Source organism: Gobio gobio (assembly GCF_949357685.1).
Source record: "Gobio gobio genome assembly, chromosome: 1".
Lineage (NCBI taxonomy): Eukaryota > Metazoa > Chordata > Actinopteri > Cypriniformes > Gobionidae > Gobio > Gobio gobio.
Genome location: NC_137097.1, coordinates 46326428 through 46351771, shown reverse-complemented (window position 1 = coordinate 46351771; position 25344 = coordinate 46326428). Strand labels below are relative to the sequence as shown.

At 39.0% G+C, this 25344-nt stretch overlaps 2 protein-coding genes across 2 annotated transcripts; one reads left to right on the top strand and one right to left on the bottom strand.

Moving 5' to 3' along the window:
- Positions 1-167: 167 nt before the first annotated feature.
- On the bottom strand, positions 168-14096 carry sh2b1 (SH2B adaptor protein 1). Its single transcript, XM_079830981.1, has 11 exons — positions 13754-14096; positions 13451-13491; positions 10688-12755; positions 10230-10331; positions 9661-9752; positions 9413-9498; positions 9010-9162; positions 6331-6542; positions 5544-5718; positions 3509-3599; positions 168-2182 (listed from the first exon to the last, which is right to left on the bottom strand). The coding sequence occupies exons 3-11, from the start codon at positions 12362-12364 to the stop codon at positions 2161-2163; spliced, it is 2610 nt and encodes an 869-aa protein (XP_079687107.1). The 5' UTR covers positions 12365-12755; positions 13451-13491; positions 13754-14096; the 3' UTR covers positions 168-2160.
- A 6356-nt stretch (positions 14097-20452) lies between these two features.
- Positions 20453-22384, top strand: LOC307133884 (heat shock 70 kDa protein-like; the record flags this gene model as incomplete). Its single annotated transcript, XM_079829196.1, has 1 exon — positions 20453-22384. The coding sequence occupies one exon, from the start codon at positions 20453-20455 to the stop codon at positions 22382-22384; it is 1932 nt and encodes a 643-aa protein (XP_079685322.1).
- Between the last annotated feature and the right edge of the window lie 2960 nt (positions 22385-25344).

Genomic DNA, 25344 nt, shown 5'->3' with positions numbered 1-25344 from the left:
GTAGACAGCCACACGTAAACCATGCTTCGTCAAATAATTGCTCATACTTTTGTGAAGAAATATGCAATTAAATAACATTTCACACATCTATCTATCTATAAACCCGTGCACCCGAGCATAAACCTGTCCATCCATCCGTCTATAATAATTACACAAACACAACTCAGACATATTGTTTCAGTATAATTATATTATATCATCATCATCATCATCATCATCATCATCAACATCATCAACATCATCATCATCATCATTTAATTCAATGTAGTACCTGAAACTCTAATTACACAGAGTGGGCAACAGTGTCCACCTTAACACACAGTCCCAGCACAGAGAGACAGAGAAGAGAAAAGAGAGAGAAGGCACAATAAAGGTTTAAATAAAGGGTAAAAGGGAGGAGCACGGCGCAAATGGATAGAGAACAAATCATACCCAATGATTTGTGGGATCAAGAAGAGAACAACTGAAATTAGCTTAGACAGGAGAAGAGAAATAAAACAAAAACAGGAGAAGACAGATGCAGGCACTGAACTGAATGGCAGACACTGCAAATAGACTGATCGAGGCACAAAATCAAGAATGACTGGCACAAAACAAGAGGGAATGACAAGTAACAACACAAAAAGGCACAAGAAGAAAGGGGCTCTTTATCTTTTTTTTCTTTTCATAAGTTTGCCTGAAATCTGTGGAAAGTTTGAAGGAGACAGGAGTGGGACAGAGTGAGATTAGAAGAGATATAAAAAGGCACAAAAAATTAGAAACAGAAAACAGATTTTGGAGAACAAATATTATGTTCATATAGTAAACAACAAAAATAAAAGGCATTTTGAAAAATAAAATAAAAATAATAATACTATTATTTGGACAATTATTAAATTCATTATTATCATCATCGGTTATTGTCATTTTCGTACTCAATAACAATTTTTCTTTAAATGAAAGATTCTCTCCCTCCTCTGGACTCTAGCTTTGACATAAGAACACCATAAACAAATAACAAAGATTGTAAAGCTAAAAGGAAAGGTAGGATGTAAAGACAGAGAGCAAGAGAGACGGAGAACAGAGGAGCTGGGTGAAAGATCAGGACTCTGAGGTAATAATGGAGTCTATGGAGATGTTTAATATGCTAATTAACCGTAAGAAGTAATACTAATGGATTTCAATGGACTGGGCTTGTTGTTGTTGTTTTTTGGCAAAACTGGACATTGTTTAAGCCCAAGGCAATGCCTTCTACTGAACTACCAAAATCAGTACAATTGAAATGAACAGGAAGGAAGAAAAGTACTTTGCGACATTCGTAGTTTGTCAGTGGCAGAACAAAACGAAAACAAAACTAAAAATGTTCCAGTAATCATAATAATAATAATAACAACAAGAGTGCTGGTGGGTAACAATCTCTGAACAAGTAAAAAATATCCCTCACCTTGGGGGGGAAAAAAACTCCTTTTGTATAAGTGCGAAGGGTCAAAGAATACTAGACATCTGAATGAATGTAATGACTAGAAGGACTCTTCAAGAAATAAGTTGCTAAAAACACAACACCAGCTCAGTGGTGGTGCTGATACTGTCGTACCTTCCTATGCAGCAGCACCAGAGGAGGAACTTTCACACTGACAAACACTGGAGAACGAATGAGTAAAAGCTGACCAACATTTTCACAATGCACCTCCAATTTAGTGTAGAGCCGTTACTTAGTGTTTTAAAGACGTACCGTCAGGTTCATATATGCTTATGTGTATGGGTGTCTCTCTCTCTCTCTCTCTTTCTCTCCATCACTCTCTCGCAACGTGAATGCACATGTTTAATAGTGTTAATAACTCAGTCGTGTGACCCCTCGGTCAGTTCTTCCGCTGGAGAATACTGAAAATGCTGATTGTGAAGGGCTCTCCTCTTCCTCCTCTATCCCACCTCGTGGTTTTCCCCTTTTAGAAGAAGGAGTACTGGTTGTCGATGGCTCTCGCCCTCCCTCCTTCCCTCTCCTCGCCCTCCACCCCTTCGAGCTGGAGGAGCGGCGGCTCCCGCTCACGTTCTTCGCACTCTTCTGCCCCGCTGCTTGCTCCGCCTCCTCCGGCGGCCTCCGTTTCACTCCCTCGTTCCTGCGGCGGGGTCGGGGGTGGAGGGCGTCCGGGAGGCAGAGGGGGAGGCGGTGGCTGAGGAGGACTACGGGGTCTGCTGGTCAAGTCTGAGAACAGCGATAGAGAGGAGAACCAGTAAAGGAGGATAAGTAATCACAATAAGACACACAAAGTCTGACGAGAAACTATGACATGCTAGTAATGGAATTGGTCAACACATTGCACACAGACTGTTTACACCCTGCCTCCACTAAACAGCAGTAAAGAGTCATCGCTGCTCATTCGTTACATACATCTTCTAATCCTGAATTATGTTTGTATGGAGACAGAGCTCACGGTCTATAAATGTGTGACATTCAATAAAAATTACGATGTTCAATGAAAGTGTTACCCTGCGACACACATTTCAGGATGGATGTGTGCAACTGAAACCCAGCTGTGAATGAGGAAGTTAAGCAGACAGATGTGCGCTGAAGTGAACGGATGACCTGTCGCTACTCTTTTTCTGTCTTATTCTAACAAGCTACCTCTTCCGATCATCCTGTATTCCTCAAAATGTTTCCCACAACTCTTTACTCTTTCATCTGCTGTCCCAGTCCCCATCCAATCGAAATTGACCCGATTTACACTCCTCAAACATTTCCCCTGTCTTATTATGCAAATGTAAAAAACGGAATGTTTTCTATATTTGCATAATTTGGGAAAAAAGAGAAGCTCTGTAGCTCAGGAATGATTTGCCTGATGACACGCTTTGATGATCCAGTCCAGTCCTGTCACGCCCTGTATTTTCTTCATGAATATAGCATTTCACTGGAAATATGTATACTACCATTAACATTAAAAAGAAACTTTTATTCAGCAAAGATGCATTCAATTGATTAAAACATCATGTTACAAAAGATTTCAACTGAATGCCATCCATCAAAGAATCCTGAAAAAAATTTTTTTTCGAACGTTTTCAAAATTGATAATAATAAGGAATGTTTAATCAAATCAGAATGATTTCCGAAGGATCACACTGAAGACTGGAGTAATGATACTGAAAATTCAGCTTTGACATCACAGGAATAAATTACCTTTTAAAATATATTCAAATTGAAACCAGTTATTTTAATGTAATAATTTTGATCAATAAATGCAGCCTTGGCTTTTGACTTCTTTCAAAAACATTAAAAACATCTTACTGACCCAAAACTTTTGAACGCAAGTGTAATTTACAGAAAGTTAAATGGGTTGTAACTTTAAAAAGTTTTACGTGACAATATCCTTTCTTTTTCTGACCCTTAAGAGTTAAGCAAGCTGTTTTTGGTACTGTACCTTTAATATTTGTAATATGTGTAAATGATCTTTGTTGTTTTGCTAATGCCCATGTACCAGCATGACTTTATTTCCTTCTCTGTCTATCTCTCTCTGTTGAATCTGGTCTCACTTACACACAGTCAGAGATGGGGGTTGATGGAGAGTCGGGGTGGCGCGTGGTGATGACATCACAGACTGTGGGGCGGCTGCCTGCCCTTTCCCGGCCTGCGAAGATGACCCAACGACAAACAACAACAAAAACAGCCAATCAGAGCTCTGATATGCACTATGGGAAAGGCCAGAGGCTGAAGCGTGGCGAGGGGAGGGAGAGAACAGTATGAATTAAGTGCGTGACTGAAAATCTAAATGATGGAAGGCAGTGGTGATGGAAGAAAATAGATTTATGTCCAAAAGAAGAATGGAGGATAGTAGAAGAATAGTAGAAAAGATGCAGTGATTGAAAAGTATAGCTGAAGCATCTATATTCTATAAAGTGACGAAAAAGCGATCCAGGATAGATCATGATGAGGAAATAGTAGGTAAGGTGAGCCTTTGAATGTTTCATGAGGAGTTTGGAGGGGGGGGTCATATGTCAGGTCAAGCACACAGAAATCACATTAGGGGAGACCATCATCGTCAAAACACAAAAGCAAAGCCATGCACAGCAGACTCTGGCAGCAGCAATGGATCTGTGTGCGCGAGTAGTCGTAGCAGATGCTTGCACAAAGTGTCCTTTCAAAAGCATGCCGTGACAGGAAGTGATCTCACACACAGGGTGATCCCACATTTAGTCATTTCTCTGTGACAGGTGCGAACAACTCATGCAGTGGCCATGTTGTTTATGAATACACACACATACACATACAAACACTCTCCACATTCATCCCACTCACATGACACACACAAGCTCGATGCCAAAGACTGTGTGCGTCGCTAAAATCTACCCAGGATTCAAGAATCAAACTGACAGAAGCTTAACGCCTTCTAAGAAATCTTGGTAATTTTTTCCTTTCATGGGCACACAGGGATCTCCCCCAAAACAGCTGTTTAACGCAACATTTATGTCTTTATTAGGGTGGTCAATTGATTAAAATATTATGATTAACCACATAATTTTGTCATTGATAACAGTCAGATGCAGTCACATTATTAAGAGTGTATTTCTCAAATGGTATCAAGATGCATAGGAAATGCAAACATGAGATAAAATATGATACAATTCAATAATAAAACACTTCATGGATGTAATGTCACATTTGTGAAGGTGCAGACTTGTGATTCACTCGTGAGTGGCATTTCACTTAAAAATTTATTTATATTTGCAAAATATGTCAACTTGATTTAATTTATAAATAATTGCCCTATAAAGAGGTTCTTGGTCTCACTATCCACCTTATTTGGCCGCAGCCATTCTAAACTGAATGTGTCTGGCTTCCGGTCTCATCCACTTTGTTATTTTTAGATGTACAAAGCAGCTTGTTATTCAGCTTGATAATGCAAACAGTTTTTTCTTACCATATTATTTTTATGTACTGTCGTAATTGTAAACACAGTGGTTTGTATCGCAAATACTTTGACCATTTACTGCACTTTGTTATTCTTCTAGTTATTTACCTATAGTTTGGTTCTCGTTATAAACCCAATCTGTTTCAATCCGCTCTGAAGTTTCAATCAGTTTTTAAAAATCACTCAGAACAAATAATAAAATTAAGTCAAATTATATAACTGTTAAAAACAATAGTTAAAAATGTTAAACATTTACTCACAACAGTTAAATTTGAAAACCTCATGTATAAACAGATGTATAAAATATCAATAAGTACTGGTGTACTACGATGTATTATTATTTTTCTATATTTCTTTGAAAAGAGCCAAGTCTACCAGTACTGTGAATTCACATTAACATCAAGAACATTCCACAAACATTCCGCTTTCAAAATATGAAGTAAAATAAAAAAGAGGTTATAAGTATTTGTTAACATTTTAACCCGTTTTGGATATATAGTCAATGTATTTATATCCATTTTTATCCAAACAGCTGTTCTGAGGGAGAGGCAAGTGGCACCAGTGATCACTTACCTGCCCGTCATCTAAAAATGCAGAATTTCCCTGTTATCTAAGCTCTGTTGTAAACCTTCACACCTTAAAGCTGAACCCAACCTTCCATACCTGGCTGCCGGACATTCGTGGCCCCCACAAAGCTGATGAGGGTGACATCAGAGGCGCCCCCAGATTCCAGGGGAATGGGGTGCACACGGAAATGCTCCAGCATGTCAAAAATGGACTGGAACCAGAGATGCTGCACACGACACTGTCCATCCTCGTTCAGGGAGAGACGCAAGTGCTGGGAGGAAAAAGCCAGAGCAGAAGGAAGAGGTATTTATTTCTATTCATCAAGAATCCTGAATTTTTAAAAAAGAAATGTATACTTTTATTCAGCAGGGAAGCATTAAACTGATCACAAGTGACAGTTAATATTACAAAAGATTTCAAATAAATGCTGTTTTTGAACTTTCTATTCATCAAAGAATCCTGAAAAAAACATATCACGCTTTCCACAGAAATATTAAGCAGCACAACTGTTTTTCAGCATTGATAATAATAAGAAATGTGTCTTGAGCAACTTTGCATCACAGGAATAAATTACATTTTAAAATATATCAAAAATATTGATCAAATAATTGCAGCATTGGGGAGCATAAGTACGGAGCCCCTAAAGGGACACGCTGGTGGAAAAAAATATATTTCAAAACTTCTGCATTAGTTCGCAAAACTTTTGCACTCCCCAGTGCTTGCAAATTTTCTCTGGGAAACACAGAACATTTGCGAGAGAACGCAAAAGCATTGACATATATTTTTGCCATTATCGTGTCCCTTTAAGGGCTCTGTACATAACAGAAATCTTACCCAACTCAAACCTTTTGAACGTTAAAAAAGCATCACCACAAGCATTTACCTTTGCTTTGCCCTGGAAGTTGAAGGTGAGGACATACTCCCCGCGTCGTGTCTCACTCTGCCGCACAAGGAACACTCCATGGCTGGCCATGCCACCCGCCAACACCAGCTGGGCAGCCTTAAGACGGGAGAGTGTGCCGTGGAACCACTGACACTCACTCAGAGGATGTTCCACAGTCTCTGACACAGAACCTTCAGAAAACAGGAACGACCCTGAGAAAAAACAGGGGAAAAAAACTGAATACCTCTTATCTTGATCTATCATAAGGTTAAGAGTTAATGTCAGTAGCTAAAATTCCATCCACGTATTTTCACCTGAATTTTGGGATACTGCATTATAAAAGTCAAGTCAACTTTATTTATATAGCGCTTTTAACAATGCAGATTGTTTCAAGGCAGCTTCACAGTGTTAAACAGGAAAATAATGCAACAGAATTTTATTCAGCCGTATAGCCGTTCTGGAGAAAACGGTGATGTCATCAGTTCATTTCAATTAACATACAGTGACAATGTGGGCTTTAGATCAGTATATGGTTTTGGTTAATGTAGTTTAATAATTAGATTTAGTTGGATATTTGGTTGACAAATTTAGTGTGCCCAACTGAGCAAGCCAAAGATGAAAGATGAATGAAAACACAACGTAAACATAGCATTTCCAAAACGACTATAAAAACACATTAGATGTGCATCAAATAAGCCATGTTACTGAATAATATATTGGAGCAATATCTTCGCACAGCATCTCTATTTACTTAAAAACACAATGAAATTATCTTTTCTTCTGTACTGTGATGTACATCTGAGTGTTATCGAAAGTGTTATCAGATTATCGCAAAAAATGTCGGCCGGAGACTTGGTTCCACCAGTTGTTGATTGGATGGAGGCAGATCTGAATGTGAGATTGCTGTCGACTGTAAGAAAGGGGTGGGGATTAAACTGACTAAATGATTGGAGACGTGTGGCATATGTCACGAGAGTGAAGTCTGCAAAATAGAGAAAAGTTGCTCCGGCTACTTTTGAGATCTAGAGCAGCTAAATCTTAGCCTGGATGCCAGCCGAATTTAGCCCCGCCCACAAAAATTTTTGCTCGGGCAATTCGGTCTGGACTCGCTCCATAGAGGAGTAATTATGCCCGAACAGAAACTGTTTGGACCAATGAAATTGTCAGGGCGGGCTTTAGACGATGATGGACAGATGATCAACAGTAACGTAATCATCCACGTCATCGAAGGCTCTTGGGTTGAATTTGCTCTTATCCTAAACGGAGAACTTGTTCGTATATGCATTCACCTTCACTATTTCTCTCAGAAACGAGGATCGTGTTAGTAAGTACTCTGTGTATCCTTAAATTATTTTATTACTGGCAAAGATTGTTTACACTCAGCTTTTTCTTGTAACGTTACTTAATCCAGCGTGCGTGCAGACAGGGTTGCCAAGTGTTTTTGCAATGTCGCGCACAATTGCTACTCAAAACTATAGCCCAAAACAATAACTTTCCGGGGGGTTCGCCGGAAAAAAATGGCGTTTGGTTGGCAAAATATGTTATTTTGGCAAGGTTGCCTGCTAAAATTCGCATTCCTGGGTTTATATAATCACATAATTGGGGTCGCTTCAACCCGCGGACATGGAGAAAAACACGGACTTGGCAACACAGTGCAGTTGAGTTCTGTTGACGTTACGCGTCGCTCCGTTGCTCTGATTGGTTGTGGGTCTATCCAATTGAGGTCTTTCCTGGCTCGGTTGAAACACGCCCCATAATCAAAGCTCAATGGAGCGGTACCAGACTCAAATTCTGACTAGAATTGAGTATGGCCACGCCAGGCTAGCTAAATCTCAAACCTCCGCCATGCACCAACAGTTTAGGGGTGTGAACGGTCACTGGTCTCACAATTCAATTCGATTACGATTATTATGTCAAAGATTAGATTTGATTCGGTATCACGATGTATCACGATGCGTTGCATCCTCATTTTTCAATATTACTGCACATGGCTACATTTTTGTCAATGAATACAGTCAGATATATGCAATCCCAGCAGACGACAGGACCATTTAGAACTAACAAACTCTAGTAAATACTAAAAGCGCATGAAACTGTCAAGTAGTGTACTTAAGTTACTATAATGTTAACACACGCTTGCAGCCTCGCACACACAAGCATACAGTCTCACGCACGCGTACGCACACAAAGCACATGTGATAAATGATGTCAGAGAAACATCAGTAGGCTATAATCGATTATGGTCTATTACTGCATCAATGCAGAATCGTCCGCATCGTGATGCATCGATTCATTTCAACACCCCTACAACAGTTAATTATAAGAACGATTATAAGAAAAAAAGAAAACATATGCACGGATGAATCATTAACAATAAGAGCAATAAGATACATTTAAAAAAATAGTTGGGGTGAATTGCATGCCGACTTTAATAAAATGGCAACAGTGGCTTTCCCAGTGGCTGAAACTTCCAACCCTGGAGTGATGACTTTGTTTTCTGAACACATGGGATGGGAATTCTGCTTTATTTGCAAATTGTTTTCTCAATATTTGAGTTTTTCGCAAATCAAATACTTGGATGGAAACATTGACTTATACGCCCTATTTAATCATATTTAGTGTAATGTAAATGTCATTATGATCTCTGCCAAAATGTGTGTGTTCAGTGTAGTACGGTACCTGTGGCATCAGGAGTTTCAGCAAAAGGTGTGCCAAGACCGGCTCCGCCCCCACCAAGCAATCGACTGTCTGATTCATCAAGAGGGGCACGGGGTGGTAACTCAGGAGGGAGAGGCTCCAGACGGGGAGAACCACCAACTCCACCATAGCACACTATAGTGATACATCACCATCTGTAGTTACTGCTAAATATCTGTAGCCTATTCATTTTTACTGCTAAATATAAATATTTCAATTCCGGATCAGATGTTTTTAATAATTCTGTTCAACCACAGAATCACCAGTTTGAGATTTGTGGGCTCATTCTAACAGTGGCAAACTTCATGCAAGCACATGTCCCATTACACATACTGTCCTGAATGCAGCTGACCACATCATGGTGACATCATCTCCAGACGCTTACCTTGAGACAGGCGGTCGTTGAATTCTGGCGTTACGCTGAGGTCGGTGAGAGCACTGCCACACACTCCCTCAACATCCTCTTGCTCACTGATGAGAAGAGAAGGGTCAACGAGTACATTTGAGATCATTGCTGAGTTTTGATTGTCACATGGTGTAATACAAGCAAGCAAACTACTAAGAGTGATCTCATTATACTTTCCATACACAAAGTGCTTTCTCTTTTTAATAATTTGAAACACAAAGACCTACCTCAAACAAATAGCGTTTCTGATGTCACTGAGCCAAGCTCTCATCTGAACCGCATCTCTGGTCTCGATCACATACTGCGCCTGACCTTCCAACTGAAGAAAAACAAGAGATCAAATATGCAGATATTCAATGTGTTCAGTTTTCAATGATTAGAATCTTTGAGATGGGTGCTAAAACACAGGATGTAAATGCAAATTACAATCACAGTTATGAATAAAATCTTTAAAATGCCTTTATTAATTACATTTATATAAAAGGTTATATAGTGATTGTGACAATTAGTTTTCACAATATTTTTCTTACAAAAACGCACTGCTTCACTTCAGAAGGCCTTTATTAACCCCCTGGAGCCGTATGGATTACTTTTATGATATTACTTTTACATTTTTGGGCTTCAAAATCTAAGGTACCATTCAGTCCCATTATAAAGCTTGGAAGAGCCAGGATATTTTTTAATTTGTTTGTGTTTGCTGAAAGAAGAAATTCATATACACCTAAGATGGCTTGAGGCATAATTATTGAAGATTTGACTAACTACTAAATACAAAAATAGAGGTGTTCTGACGTACCTGTAGAAGGAAGGTGTTCTCTTTGTCTGGCACCTCTATAGCTGTAGTGCTCCTCACATCAACAATAGAGCCGCATGGGACAGTCAGTCTGGGCTTGGAGGACTGAAAGTAATCAAATATGTTAAAATATATAAATGATATATATCTTATTTAAACTAGTCAGCTAGTACTTTAATATATAATGTTATAATATTATAATATAATTGACAGAAATAATAATAATAATACAAATAATATATTAAAATAGAAAACTGTTATTGCAAACACATTTCTCAATATTATTGTTGTACTGTATTTTTGATCAAATAAATGGTGAGCATAGGAGACTTTCAAAAACATTAAAACATCTCACCGACCCCAAACTTATGAACGATTAGCACATATATAAAATATGTGTAAGTATGTGTAAATAAAAACGTAACACACAATTTACATTTAGAAGAAATCCTGTCACTCACCTTAGGCGGGATGTAAAACTCCAGGAAATACTCCAGCCCTCCATCCACTCCATCCTTATCTCGTTCTTTCAGAACTAGACGGCACTTGTGCCAACGCATACCCCGTCCGCCTGCAGCTCCCCCGGTGGCCGTAAGATGCCCTGACACTGTGCTGTCCGTGCCGTGGTGCAGCAGTCCAAAGGAAAACCCTGGGAAACCATGAGTGCTGGCGAACTCGTCCGAAGACGAACATACAGTCACACCTCCCTCCCGTACCAGCCTACCCATCTTCCTGGGGGCACTGATGCTGCTTGGTGGTAGCGCCGAGGGGGACACGACTGATGAAACTGGTGCTGTGGCGGACAGAGTCGGCGGCGGTGAGCGAGACAGTCGCAATTTCTCCAAGCGGTGACTCCATTTCTCCTTTTCCCCATCACCGTTGCTCCTCCGCCAGTCACGGGCCTCGGAAAGCGAAAGGGAGGTGGCGCTACTGGAGGATGATGGGGGCAACGAAGAGGACGACGAGTGAGGGAGGGAGAGGGGAAGGGAGAGAGACACAGGGAGAGAAGCGGGAACACCCTGCGAGCCGGAGTTCCTCTTGCCATCTTGCAGGCCTGTAGTGTAGCTGTAACTGGAAGGAAGAGGGTTGATGTTACCCACGCTGCAGTTCTGAGGGGAGTCGCTGGAAGAGCTGCGCCAGTGCAAGATACCTCGCACGCTCCCTCTGACACTGCGGCCCACGCTGCGCAGAGAGAACCGCTTTTTTAGTTTATTTTTGGAGTGACCCCCAATGGGTGTCCCATTACCTTTTGACCCACTATTTGCTGGTGTGCCAGAGGGGTTGAGGCATGTCGGAGTCTGGCTGAGATCGGCTCTTTCCAAGTTCGACTCACTCTCGCCCTCATCGTCCCTTCCCACTACTTCCGTCTCCACCTCCTCTCCAGCCACGGGCCCCGCCCAGCTGTCCTCCTCTTCCTCCAGGTCCTTGTAGCCAGATGGATTGTGTTTGACTGCAGTTCCCCTCTCCTCCCTCCGCCCATTATTCCCGCCCATAGAGGAAGAGCATGACGAAGAAGAGGATGGTGGGAGAATCTGCGTATGAGCATACAAATCCTGAAAGGCTCCAGTATTCTGGAATCGTTCCGTGCCGCAGCCATCCTGGGTCAAGACCGGTTTGGGTATAGCCCGTGTGTGAGTGGGCAGGCAGGGGGTGGCAGCCTCTGGTGGCAGCAGGGACGGAGACGCTGCGTCCTCCTCCAGCGATGTAACGTCCGATTGGGCGACCCAGTTCACAGTTCCTTCTCTACCGACGCCCGTCCCCTCGAGCTCGCTCTCGAAATGACGAACAAATCTGTCAGTGAAGCGGCGGCAAAAAGCAGCTGCTGAATCAGGGGAGTAATGCGGGTTCTCCAGCAGGAAGGCCCGGAAATGGCGGGCAAAGTCACCGGCGGCTACCCGGGCATGGAGCTCACAGAACTCGGTCCAACTAAGGCAGGGAGACGGAGATGGTGTGGGTGTGTCAGACAATGATGACAAGGGCTGACTGGCAGGAGCTGGAGGAGGCAAAGGTGGGGGTCTCGTGGAGAGGGGCAACAGTGATGGAGATGGAGGAGAAGGCGATGGAGACGGGGAGGGCGGAAGGGGAGACGAATTAGCTGCAGCCCGTGGGCTGGGTGGGGTTAAAAGGGAGCCGTTCATGACTGACTAATAATAAGTGACCAATTTAAGACCAAACGATCATCAAAGATGTCAGGATCGTTGCGGTCTATGTGCGTATGGGAAAGGCGCCACCTGTTCATCAGGCTACGTTTTTACAATTGACATGAATTCAGAAAACCTGACCGAAAAATGTGGCCTGACAATGATTGGTAATTGTCTTCCCCCATTTAAAAAAAAAAAGATTTAACTCTGTAACAACAACCTTTGATGCTCTAAAATAGCTCACATTCTACATAAAATAATATGTATAAATGTATGTATGGTGAGTAACAATAAAACATGTCAAAAGCAGCCAGCTGAGCTGATGGTAGTTCTTAGGTGGTCTCCGGTTTTAAGGCTCGGAGAGGATCCTACGGTAGGGATTTGTGACCTAAATGATGAATAAATAGAGAAAAAGAAAAAAAAGAATTATTTGTTATTGTTATATTTGTTATTATGTTGTATATTATGTTTTCAAAAAAATATAATAATAAATAATAACAATGCAGTCTTAACAAAAACTATTCAAACTATAGAAATTGTAACAATATTGTAGTTAAAGGAATGGTTTACCCAAAAAAGAAAATTCTGTCATCATTTACTCACCCTCATGGTGTTACAAAACTGTGCAAGGAGATGGCAGACTGACAAATTGTCATTCTTCAAAAGTGAATAGAGAATGAGGTTGTCTTTCTGCCTAACATCTCTTTGTACAGGTTTGAAATCATAAAGTGAATAAATTATGAGGGGTTTGTGTGTATGTGTGTGTGTGTTTGTATATGTAAGTATGTATGTATGTATATATGTATATATCATGTTTTAAGTGTCATGAAGGAAGCATGTTGAGGGAAGCGTTGTTTTGCTTTGAGTTGTGAGACCAAATCCTCCTCCTGATATCTGAAGAACGTGCTGAGCGTTCATTTATTTTAATTGTATTATTGAACCATATAGAAGCAAGAAATTTAGCTTTTTGAACATTTTAACGTAAACTAATCGAAAACAAGACATTGATATGAAACCTGTTCATACGATTCACATGAGCGGAAGATGCAGAAATGATGCTCATAAGCCCCGATGATAACTCACCATCTTCAGGCCAGTGTGTAACTCGAAGCCGGTGCAGTTAGCTATAAAGAAAAACACATAAAGTGTAAAGGCCTGTCAGTTGTAGTTACAATAAAATTGTGCGATATGGGAAACCACACAAGGTCTAACAACACGTTTCGCCTAGTTAGCTGTCTGACATAAGTTTAATTGTCATACGCTCTCACGCTGATAATGTCAACACACCAAGCTAACTCGGGCTAGCCAGTTAACTTTAGCTCATAAAAACGCTGGCTAGTTTGCTAACGATCTTATGCAATAGAAAAAAATGTCACAATAACTCACCTTTTTGCACAAAAGACGCAATTTGTTCGCTGGCGTGATTGAAATTCGAAAAAGTTTAAGTGCAAATATTGAACTAGCCTGGTGCTAACTAGCTAACCCAGCACTGCTAATAAATTATCAAGTTTGAGCTGCTGGTCAGCTAGCTGGCTGTATTGCTAAGCAGGCAGTTTGTCTGCCAATATTAACACTAATATTCATTCCTCCGTCTAACTGTCCCCCGTTGATGGTAAACTTATTGATGAATCATATGGTATCTATTTATTCATAAAGGCTTTGCAACGGCTCTTGTTGCAGGTATATGAATATTTCTCTGCCTGCTGTCCCAATCAGTCTCTCGCGATATAGTGGGAGAGGGTGTAGGTTGGGGGGACAGGGAGTGTTGGAGAAGGGGGATTTTCAATGGGAGAAAAAATCTGAGGAAGAGGGATGTGCACTTTTTGGAGGAGCCACATTGGACAGTTGTGTAAAAAAGTAATACAAGGATGGATGTTGCTCCGGCTGATGGCCGAGTCATATGTTTGGAGGCTGTAATACACAGGACTTGAGCTTGCTTCTTGCTTATTCCAGTGAGAGAATCTGTGCTCACTGGAATCCATTTCAGGACTGGAGAAATGCTATGTTAAAAATGTATAAAACAATAACATTTTAGCCTATAATATTTTCATAAAGTACCTATTGTGAGTTAAAAAATATATAGAATTTTTTAAACTCCAAAAATCCTAATATTCAAGACGATTTAAAAAGAATATTCTGGTCATTACGAGTGAAAGGCACAAGTAGGCTACTGCTTGCAAATAGCATAGAGATGAGCTATAAGCAGATAGCTGAACATTTTCCAAAATGATCGAAAGTGATTTGTAAATAATAATAATAATAATAATACAAATCCTAGGTAGGTTCAAAAAATAATTGTTCACCAGTGTAATTGTAGCATTGTAGAATGGACTTAGGTATACATTGGGCAAATCAGTCTACAGTTAATCTATTAATAGGCCTATAACAATAATAGTTACTCTTAAATCTTTCATAAAAATGTTATAGATAGTCACATAATTATGAGAAACTATGGCATAAAGTTTGAGCTGCTGTCCCATTAGTTGAGGTACAGGACTGTGCAATCTCCGTTGTAACTGTCCTGCAACAGACCTGTTTTGGGGCCTGTTTGCACCCACTCCCCCTTTCACATCCTGTGTATTCAGAGTCTGTGTACCTAAAACATTTGCAGGAAAACGTTAATAGAATATTCTGTTTATTTTTGTTTACATCAAAGAGTGAAGGAATTTGTGCTCCAAAGAGCAATAAAGCACAAATAAACATTCATTAGACTTAAGTAGCCTACGCCAACTCTGCCTAAACACAACACTTTCTTCTGTTCAACTTCACACAGTAAACATTGCAGTCTCCCAGCAGAATAGCACAAAAAAGCATCCACTACTTTCCCACAACACCATATTCTTTAGGAATAGTTTATGATGATGAGCTTGTATCAGAGTCAGAGATCAGTAGGGCTCTGTGACTGTCCTGTGCATTCAATGTTAAATATAATGGTCAAAGAATGTTTCTACTGAAAAGATTCAATCATGACTGATTATTATTATGATCTAAGCCAGTGATTCCCAACTGGGGTGCCATGTAAGAATCCTTCAAACATTTTTAAATAGCTAAAATGTGTATTAAACATTTAATAATTGCAAAGAACATACACAAATTAATAATAAAAAAGCAAATCATAAGGAAGGTTGGTCTGAATTCCATCTCAGGATTGCGGGGGTTGCGCATAATTTAAATTTCAACACTCATGTCCAAAGCGCACATAAAGCGTGTATACTGGATACATGCGTCAGGTCTTGAAGTGAAAGTAGCTTAATAAATGTGCCACTGTCTGTTATTAACTTTTGTAACTTTAATTGATTAATCTGTAGGCTATATATTTTTTACAATGAAGACTATCCAGTGTTATCTAAAATTTGGTTATATTTAGACCTACCTGAAAAACTTTAAGCAGTTTATTTCATTTGTATCTTTATTTTGTTCTGTTGGATTTATTTGTACTACCCTTAGTCATTAGTTTAAAATCAAACTATCGTGTGCTATTGCAACAAAATTAGCCAGCCTGTCCTCCAGCTAGCCCATTGTAAAAGCACAAATACATTGAGTTAGCAAACATTTAGGTGAGAAAGTTGTAATGGTAATTGAGCAATGTTTATACAGTCATGGTCAGAATTATAGGCACCCCTGGTAAATATGATCAAAGATGGCTAAATAAATCTGCATTGTTTATCCTTTTTGATCTATCATTAAAAAAATTCCCAAAAATATAACCTTTCATTGAAGTAAAAGAATGGAAAATCGGGGGAAAATCACATTATGAAATAAATGTTTTTCTCCAAAACACGTTGGCACCCCTTTTAAGAGTAAAATATCTCTGAAGTATATTCCCATTAAACATTTTTAGCACACCAGGGTGACTAGGAACATGACATTGTCGACGTCTTGTTTCACAGGAGTATAAATATGAGGAAACACAAAGGAAAAATGAGGAAAAATTCCCTTAATCATTCATCACAACAAAACCAGTAAAACCAAAGAATATAGTTCTGTTGTGCAGCAAAAGATTGTTGAGCTTCACAAAATAGAAAGTTTCTGTAGGAAAATAGCTAAAGCATTGAAAATTCCCATTTCCATCATCAGGGCGACTAAAGAAGTTACGAATCTGCCTGGAAGAGGACGTGTGTCTATATCGTCCAAATGCACAGTGAGGAGGAGAGTTTGAGTGGCCAAATACTCTCCAAGGATCACAGATGGAGAATCACAGAGATTAGTTGAGTCTTGGGGCTACATGTTGTTTGGGAGGAATTTAAGAAAAATCCTTCTTGCTCATCCAGAAACAAACTCCAGCATATTCAGACACGACTGGAACTTCAAAAGGGACCTGGTTCTGTGGTCAGATGAAACTATAAAAAGAGCTTTTTGGCAGCAAACCCACCAGATAAAAAGGGATAAACATTACCCCCTGCCCACAGTTAAAAATACAGCTGGATCTTTAATGTTATGGGCCTACTTTTTTGCTGGAGGCCCTGGACATCTTGTTCAGATACATGATATGGATTCTAGCAAATACCAACAGATAAAAAATCAAAACCTGACGGCCTCTGCTAGAAATCTTATAATAGGGCCGTGGTTGGCTCGTACATCAGGACAAGGATGCAAAACAAACGTCAAAATCAACACAAAAATATGTGTCTCTGAGCACAAAATGAAGCTTCTGCCATGACCATCACAGTTCCCTGACATGAACCCAAATAGAAAATGAGTGGGGTGAACTGAAGAGAAGAAGCACCAACATGGAGCTGGGAATCTGAAGTATCTGGAGAGATTATGTATGGAGGAATGGTCTCTGATCTCTTGTCAGGTGTTCTCCAAACTCCTCAGGCATTACAGAAGAAAAAAGCATTTATTTCATAATGTGACCCCCCCCCCCCCTTTCAATTATTTTACTTCAATGAAAGGTTAGATTTTTGTGAATTTGTTAAATAAAAGATAAAAAGGATAAACAATGCAGATTTATTTTTTACAGCCATCTTTGATCATATTTACCAAGGGTGACCATGACTGTATAGGCCTATGAATTATTTTCCATGATATCGAAAATAGTATTAAATATAGATACTTTTCAAGGTATTGTATTAAAGTCAGAAATTCCAGTATTGTGACAACACTAGTGTTGGGTGCCACAAATTACTGAACATTTTCAACGGGTGCCATTACTGAAAAAGGTTGGAAAACACTGATCTAAGCCATAGCATCATTTTTTCATAATTATGAGACCATCTATGACATTTTCTTGAAAGATTTAATATTGTTTAAAGTCTCAATTATTTTATTATTATCATTATTTAATATTATTATTTACAAATCTATTTTGATCAGTCTGGAAAATAATATAATCACTGTTCTAAACATCTGTATGCAGTTTTTGCTCCTTTCACTTGTTATGACCAGAGATAGATTTGAGAATGGTCAAAACAGTGCAACAGGAATTACATGAAAGGATTTTAGCAGTAAAAAATCAATAGATTGGGTTTAACTCTGGTATGGTGCTGTATAGTACATAAACTATAACATCGCCATGGCAATAAAAACCATCAGATTTAATTAACAAACTGAACTGAAAATGTTTTATTACTTGTATTCTTAATAAGTACAGCTTTTAACTGGCTACTTAAAAGTGTTTGACCTGTGTTACTCTACCTGGGTATGATTTTTTTTATAATACCATTTAAAATGGAATAATGTCTTAGAAAATCTTTGAAAATTTAAAATGCAGTTGTGTCTGATATGTAAAGCCGGCTATGTGTGCAATTAGAAGTTGTGAAATTACAAGTAGGCTAATCATATTATGTGATAAATAATGTCTCATGCGGTTTCAGTTTTAGGTAATATTTTCCCTCATGGACAGACAGGTGTATGTGACAAAAGAAACCATTGTTTCTCTTCTTTCACTTTCATTTAGTGCCCTCTATTGACTACGGCCTAACATAACAAGATACTGTTGTTTTTAGGCTATTCTTTTATTCTTAAATGTCTTAAATGCCTAAAAACAACAGTTCTCATGAAAACCATTAGGCCTGTAACAAAATATAATTTGATCTCAATCTATTCTTTTTGTAATAGCCTATAAGTATGTTGTCAGTTTCACTGGCATTTTTGGATGTTAGCCTCCTCATTTCAGACATAGTCTATCATTGCTAATATTTTCTGGGTGGTATACGGATATGTAGCCTAAATTATACCTTGGTGGAAAATCTAGAAAATAGATCAGGGTAGCGGCAATCACCATTTCATACAACGTTTTAATTTCTTTAAATTATAGGCTACTTTTTATTATACAATGTTATTATAACTATACAAATCGTTGTAGGATTGACTAACAGAAATAAATCCAAACTAGGATTTAAGTTAATTACTGTCAATGACTGAATGTTAAGCCTTATAAAATATTCAGTCTACGAATACGTATGTTTGTAACTTTGTTTAGACAAGTTTTTAATGATCTGACTCTGAGCGAATGCTCCAGAAAGCGCATGAAGATTCCTGTAGGCTCCCATTGAAACCCATGGGCGGAACTGTCTGTGTGTTTCGCCTTTTTTATTGGTCCTCTCAGCACGAGTGTTCGAGAACTGTTTAGAACATGTGGATGTGCGCCGGCTTCTGCATATAAACAGCAGCGCTGTTCGGGAGCTTCAGTGTTTCCACAGAACTTACTTCAGTTACGGCGAAAAGAACGAAAGTGAAGACAGCTTTCACATCCGTTGAACAAGCTACAATAGCCTACTTCTACTACTACAGCGTTTTTAAGTAAGCATGTTTTTATTATTCTTGTTTCGTTTTTCTTTATTATTTCACTTATATTAATCTTTTTTGTCTTAAATATGAATACCAATATTGATACTCAATGTTGATACCTGCTTCTTTTTTATTATTACTATTTTTTGCAATGTCTTCCTGGGACCCAGAAAAAAAAAGTTTTTTGAATTTAGTATTTTTTCATGTTATTACATTGTTTAGAGCAGGGGTGTCCAATCCTGCTCCTGGAGGGCCACTGTCCTGCAGAATTCAGCTCCAGCCCCACTTAAACACACATGAACCAGCTAATCAAGGTCTTATTAGGCATACTAGAAACTTCCAGACAGGTGTTGAGGCAAGTTGGAGCTAAACTCCACAGGACAGTGGCCCTCCAGGACCAACTTTGGACACCCCTGGTTTAGAGCATAAGAAACAAATGGAATTTTTTTTGGAAAAATATTTTATTCATATGTTATGATATGACCTCAGTAGTTGACACCAGGACTTATAAAACATAAAATGACATTAAATTGCATGTATAGGCAAAAACAGTGGAATTTATTTTAATTCACCAATCAATTTTTAGGTTTCAGGATTTTTTTTAAACAAACTTTAAAGATTATTCTGAATATGTTATGAAAGATATAACGAAATGCATTGATGTACCCTTTTACTTTATGCAATATGTGGGTAAAATGGCCATACTTGGGCTTTCCCATTCAATACAATGTATCTATACACTGCATCTAATTTGGATATCAATGTGTTCTTGGTGCAACATGTAATGAAAAAAGAAGTGTAATAATTGGCAACATTTTCATAATAATATCTAATATTTCATAGGAATATTGATGTGTAATCTCTTTCCCTATTCACTTGTTATGTCTCCAAAATGCCTGATAAACATGATTGAAGTCCTGGCGTCCACTACAGTGGACATTTATGAAATCAATGCCCTGTTTTGTAACAGAAAGTCATATTTTGATTAGAAACCCAATAATATTTTCCTGAGATGTTGATTTATAACAAACAATTTGAAAATTAATCAGATTTAAATTATAATTAAAAATATTATCATATTTCCATAAGAGTGCTAAACATTAATGTCAGACATTTTTAAAGACCAAGAAGAAGTTGTTGTCCTGATGAAACCTCCAAACATTTGGTATCTCTGCAAAGCCCCGAATGTGCTCTTTACAGGACAGACTTAAAACTGTGACATGTATGATGTCAGAGAAATGCACTCAGTGGACAAAAGTCTCAGGAGGATTTGTAAATGTTTTATTTAATAATAAACATTTATGTGGTTTATATCTTTTTATAGTAATCTGTTAACTATACCTGTGAAAAAAGATGTCATCTGCAAAAGGAGTTGCTGTTGGGATTGACCTGGGCACCACCTACTCTTGTGTGGGGGTGTTTCAGCATGGAAAAGTGGAGATCATCGCCAATGACCAGGGGAACAGAACAACACCCAGCTATGTTGCCTTCACAGACACAGAGAGGCTCATTGGGGATGCAGCTAAAAACCAGGTGGCCATGAACCCCAATAACACCGTGTTTGATGCCAAGAGGCTGATTGGCAGAAAGTTTGATGACCCAGTAGTGCAGTCTGACATGAAGCACTGGTCCTTCCAAGTCGTCAGTGATGGTGGAAAACCAAAGGTTCAAGTCGAATACAAAGGAGAAAACAAGACATTTTATCCTGAAGAAATTTCCTCTATGGTCCTGGTAAAGATGAAGGAGATTGCTGAAGCTTATCTGGGGCAGAAGGTGACAAATGCAGTTATCACAGTTCCTGCCTATTTCAATGACTCCCAGAGGCAAGCCACTAAAGACGCTGGAGTAATCGCTGGGCTCAATGTCCTCCGAATCATCAACGAGCCCACAGCTGCAGCCATCGCCTACGGCCTGGACAAAGGCAAAGGAGGAGAGCGCAATGTCCTGATCTTTGACCTGGGTGGAGGCACCTTTGATGTTTCCATCCTGACCATTGAAGACGGCATCTTCGAGGTCAAGTCCACAGCCGGAGACACTCATCTGGGTGGCGAGGACTTTGACAACCGCATGGTGAATCACTTTGTAGAAGAATTCAAGAGGAAGCACAAGAAGGACATCAGTCAGAACAAGAGGGCACTGAGGAGGCTGCGTACAGCGTGTGAGCGAGCCAAGAGAACCCTCTCCTCCAGCTCTCAGGCCAGCATTGAGATCGACTCGCTGTACGAGGGCATCGACTTCTACACGTCCATCACCAGAGCACGCTTTGAAGAGATGTGCTCAGACCTCTTCAGGGGAACACTCGAGCCTGTGGAGAAATCCCTGAGAGACGCCAAGATGGACAAGTCTCAGATCCATGACGTCGTTCTGGTCGGTGGATCAACAAGAATCCCAAAGATCCAGAAGCTTCTGCAGGATTTCTTCAACGGCAGGGACTTGAACAAGAGCATCAACCCTGATGAGGCAGTGGCTTATGGTGCAGCGGTGCAAGCCGCCATCCTCATGGGTGACACATCTGGAAATGTCCAGGACCTGCTGCTGCTGGATGTGGCTCCACTATCCCTGGGTATTGAAACCGCAGGTGGAGTCATGACGGCCCTCATCAAACGCAACACCACCATCCCCACCAAACAGACCCAGACCTTCACCACCTACTCAGACAACCAGCCCGGGGTCCTGATCCAGGTGTATGAGGGAGAGAGGGCCATGACAAAAGACAACAACCTGCTGGGTAAATTTGAGCTCACAGGAATTCCACCTGCGCCGCGTGGAGTCCCGCAGATTGAAGTTACCTTTGACATTGACGCCAATGGAATCCTAAACGTGTCAGCGGTGGACAAAAGCACTGGAAAAGAGAACAAGATCACCATCACCAATGACAAGGGCAGACTGAGCAAAGAGGACATTGAGAGAATGGTGCAGGAGGCAGACGAGTATAAAGCTGAAGATGATCTGCAAAGAGCGAAGATTGCTGCCAAAAACTCCCTGGAGTCTTACACCTTCAACATGAAGAGCAGTGTGGAAGATGAGAACCTGAAAGGCAAGATCAGTGAGAATGACAAGAAGAAAGTGACAGAGAAGTGCAACCAGACTATCAGCTGGCTAGAGAAAAACCAGCTGGCTGATAAGGAGGAGTATGAACATCAGCTGAAGGAGCTGGAGAAAGTTTGCAACCCAATCGTTACTAAGCTGTACCAGGGTGGGATGCCAACAGGAAGCTGTGGGGCTCAGACACGAGCCAGCTCAGGGGCTGGTGCTCAGGGACCCACTATTGAGGAGGTGGATTAGGTATAAGATGGGCAATGTGATTCCTTTGTTATACAATTTACATAGCCTAATTTATAAGATTTTTTTGGACCATTTATTTGGACAGTATTATGGAGCACTAATGATTTTCTGTGGTACTGGTATTTAGATGACTGTTTTTTTTTTCTTGAGTATCTATTTTTGAGACAATATAATATTGTTAAATATATAACAGATTTGCCAGTACTACAGTTGGAAGATTTCTTGTGAAATGTTGTGCATTTTTGTTAGGAATATCTACTCTGGTAAAGTACATAGTATAAGAATGTTATTTAATGTTTAATTTGAATGTTCAACATTCTGACTGTTAAAATGTGTATATTTCAGTTGTTGGCACTGATGTTGTCCCATATTCTATATGAAAGAATGAACTTTACTTTAAGGTTTGTCTCTTAACATTTTCAATAAAATATAAAAAATATAAAGAATTGTTACAATAGACTGTTTTTATGTTTCTTACTTAAAGTTCTTAAATATTTAAATGCTTGGCTAAAATTGACTTTTGATAGTAGGCCTGGGCTCACTTTATTTCCAATGACTTCATATAGTTACTATACATCATTATATAGGCTATTGCTCAACAGTGAAATACATAATTGCTTACAAAACACATAGGTAAAAAAGTGTGGTTATACAGCAGTCTGGGTGAAAGAGACGGTAATAAAAACAAACCTAATAGAAACAAATTAACTGAATTATAATAAATAGCTGAGATATTTATAGACTCATTGGCATGTCATTTCAAACCTGTATGACTTTCTTTTATGGAACGTCAATGACCACCAAAACTGTTTTCTTACCTATATATATATATATATATATATATATATATATATATATATATATATATATATATATATATATATATATATATATATATATATATATATATATATATATATATATATATATATATATATATATATATATATTAGGGCTGCAACGACGCGTCGACGTCGTCGATGACGTCGACTACGAAAATACGTCGACGTGCGTGAAATGCGTCGACGCGTCGGCGGCACAATATTTACGTTCTAGAATGGAACAGAAGATCTAGAATAATGGCAGCTTCTGCTCCCGGGCATAGTGAAAATGATCATTTATCATATAAAGCCAGACCGCGACATTCAAAAGTGTGGGAGTACTTTAAACAGAAGCCGAATAAAACTGTTCTTTGTTCGCTCTGTAACGCCGGTTTCACACTGCACGCGGTGGCAGAGCAGAAGCTGTGCGCGTGGAGAGCGGGAGCTTTCACACTGTCAGTCAGTGTTGCCAAGTCCGCTTTTTTCCGCGGAATTGGGCTACTTCTACACTGTTGCCGCGGGCTGTGTCTCATGTCCGCGGGTTGAATAGAAAAAACACACATATTTAACCCCCCGAACGCGATGTTTACCAAAGAACCTCCCCGAAACGCGATTGAGCTTGTTTTGGGCTAGTTTTGAGTAACGAATGGGTGGGTTTTATTGTGTAAACCTGGCAACCCTGCTGCCAGTGTTCTCTCGCGCAGCTGAACCGTGGCGCGTGTATTGCAACAGACGGTCACATTTTCCTGGGTTCTTCTCCGACCCCAGTACGTCTCGTGCTTTTATTTATTATGGGCTGCATATATCTGCTGTAAATGCGACCTGGTTCCGCTCTGTCCCAAACACATATGCATAATAACTTGCTGTATATAGGTAGTTTACATGATTAAAGTAACATTAAAGTTAAGATATGCCTCTAGCTTTAATCATTTAAATGTGTCTTTGAAGTTTGGGCAAAAACTTCTGGCAGCTTTAGTCGTTGTTTATGCACATGTATCTTCAAAATAGACGACTAGTTATACATTAACACTATGCTGAAAGCTCCTGTATGTGAACCTTTTGCAGATAAATACAAGTGCATTTTCGTTTACTATTGACAAAAATCAATAAGTAAATCATACTCAACTACTATAGTAAACAACTTTTCCTAATTAGGCCTACTCTGTATACATTTTATGATGAATAGTATCATTATATATTATGTTTAAAAAGCTTCTTGTGTTCATATATTTCATTATAAAATGGCATACTATGTACACTACCCTTCCTGAAATACAATTAATATTGTCATCATTCATTGATTTCATGTTAAAATAATATACAAATTCACTACCCTCTTTGAAATACAATAATCAGTAAAAAAGAATAATAAGATTAATCTGGAAAATAATCGTTAGATTAGTCGACTAATCGAAAAAATAATCGTTAGATTAGTCGACAGAAAAAATAATCGTTAGTTGCAGCTCTGATATATATATATATACACTGTGTATATACTGTATATATATATATATTTATATATTAGGGGTGTAACAATATATCGCAATACAAAAATGCAACAATATGTATAGTGTATAGTGACAATCTGTATTGTGTATAGTAAACCCAAAATGAAAATTTCTGTTTGAGAAAAAATTTAAGTTTACAGAGTTTTAGTATCTGTATACCTTAAACTATTATATATAATGATGAATATAATGTAGGCTATAATAATGCAATGGGGGAATATTTGTGGGTCCTCCTGATAATGCCAAATGTCTCATGTTACCAGTAAAAAGCGTCCTACATTATTTAAAATATATCTAGTAGTCAGTGACAGAGTGCAAGCATATTCGTCTAAAATATTTCTGTATTTTCAGCTTCAGAATCATGAATATTTTTATTCTGGTGTCACCATTGTCCTGTACATTGTGTTACCAGCAAGTCCAAGCCTATTCATTTCCACCCCAATGTAATACCAAGCATTTTAATCAACAGTACATTTTTTGTTAAAAATGTAAAAAAAATTGTACCATATGTCTTGGAGTATCGCAATAATATCATATCGTGAGTTCAGTATCGTGATATGTATACCTAAACCGGTAGCGTAAATTTTATATATATATATATATATATATATATATATATATATATATATAT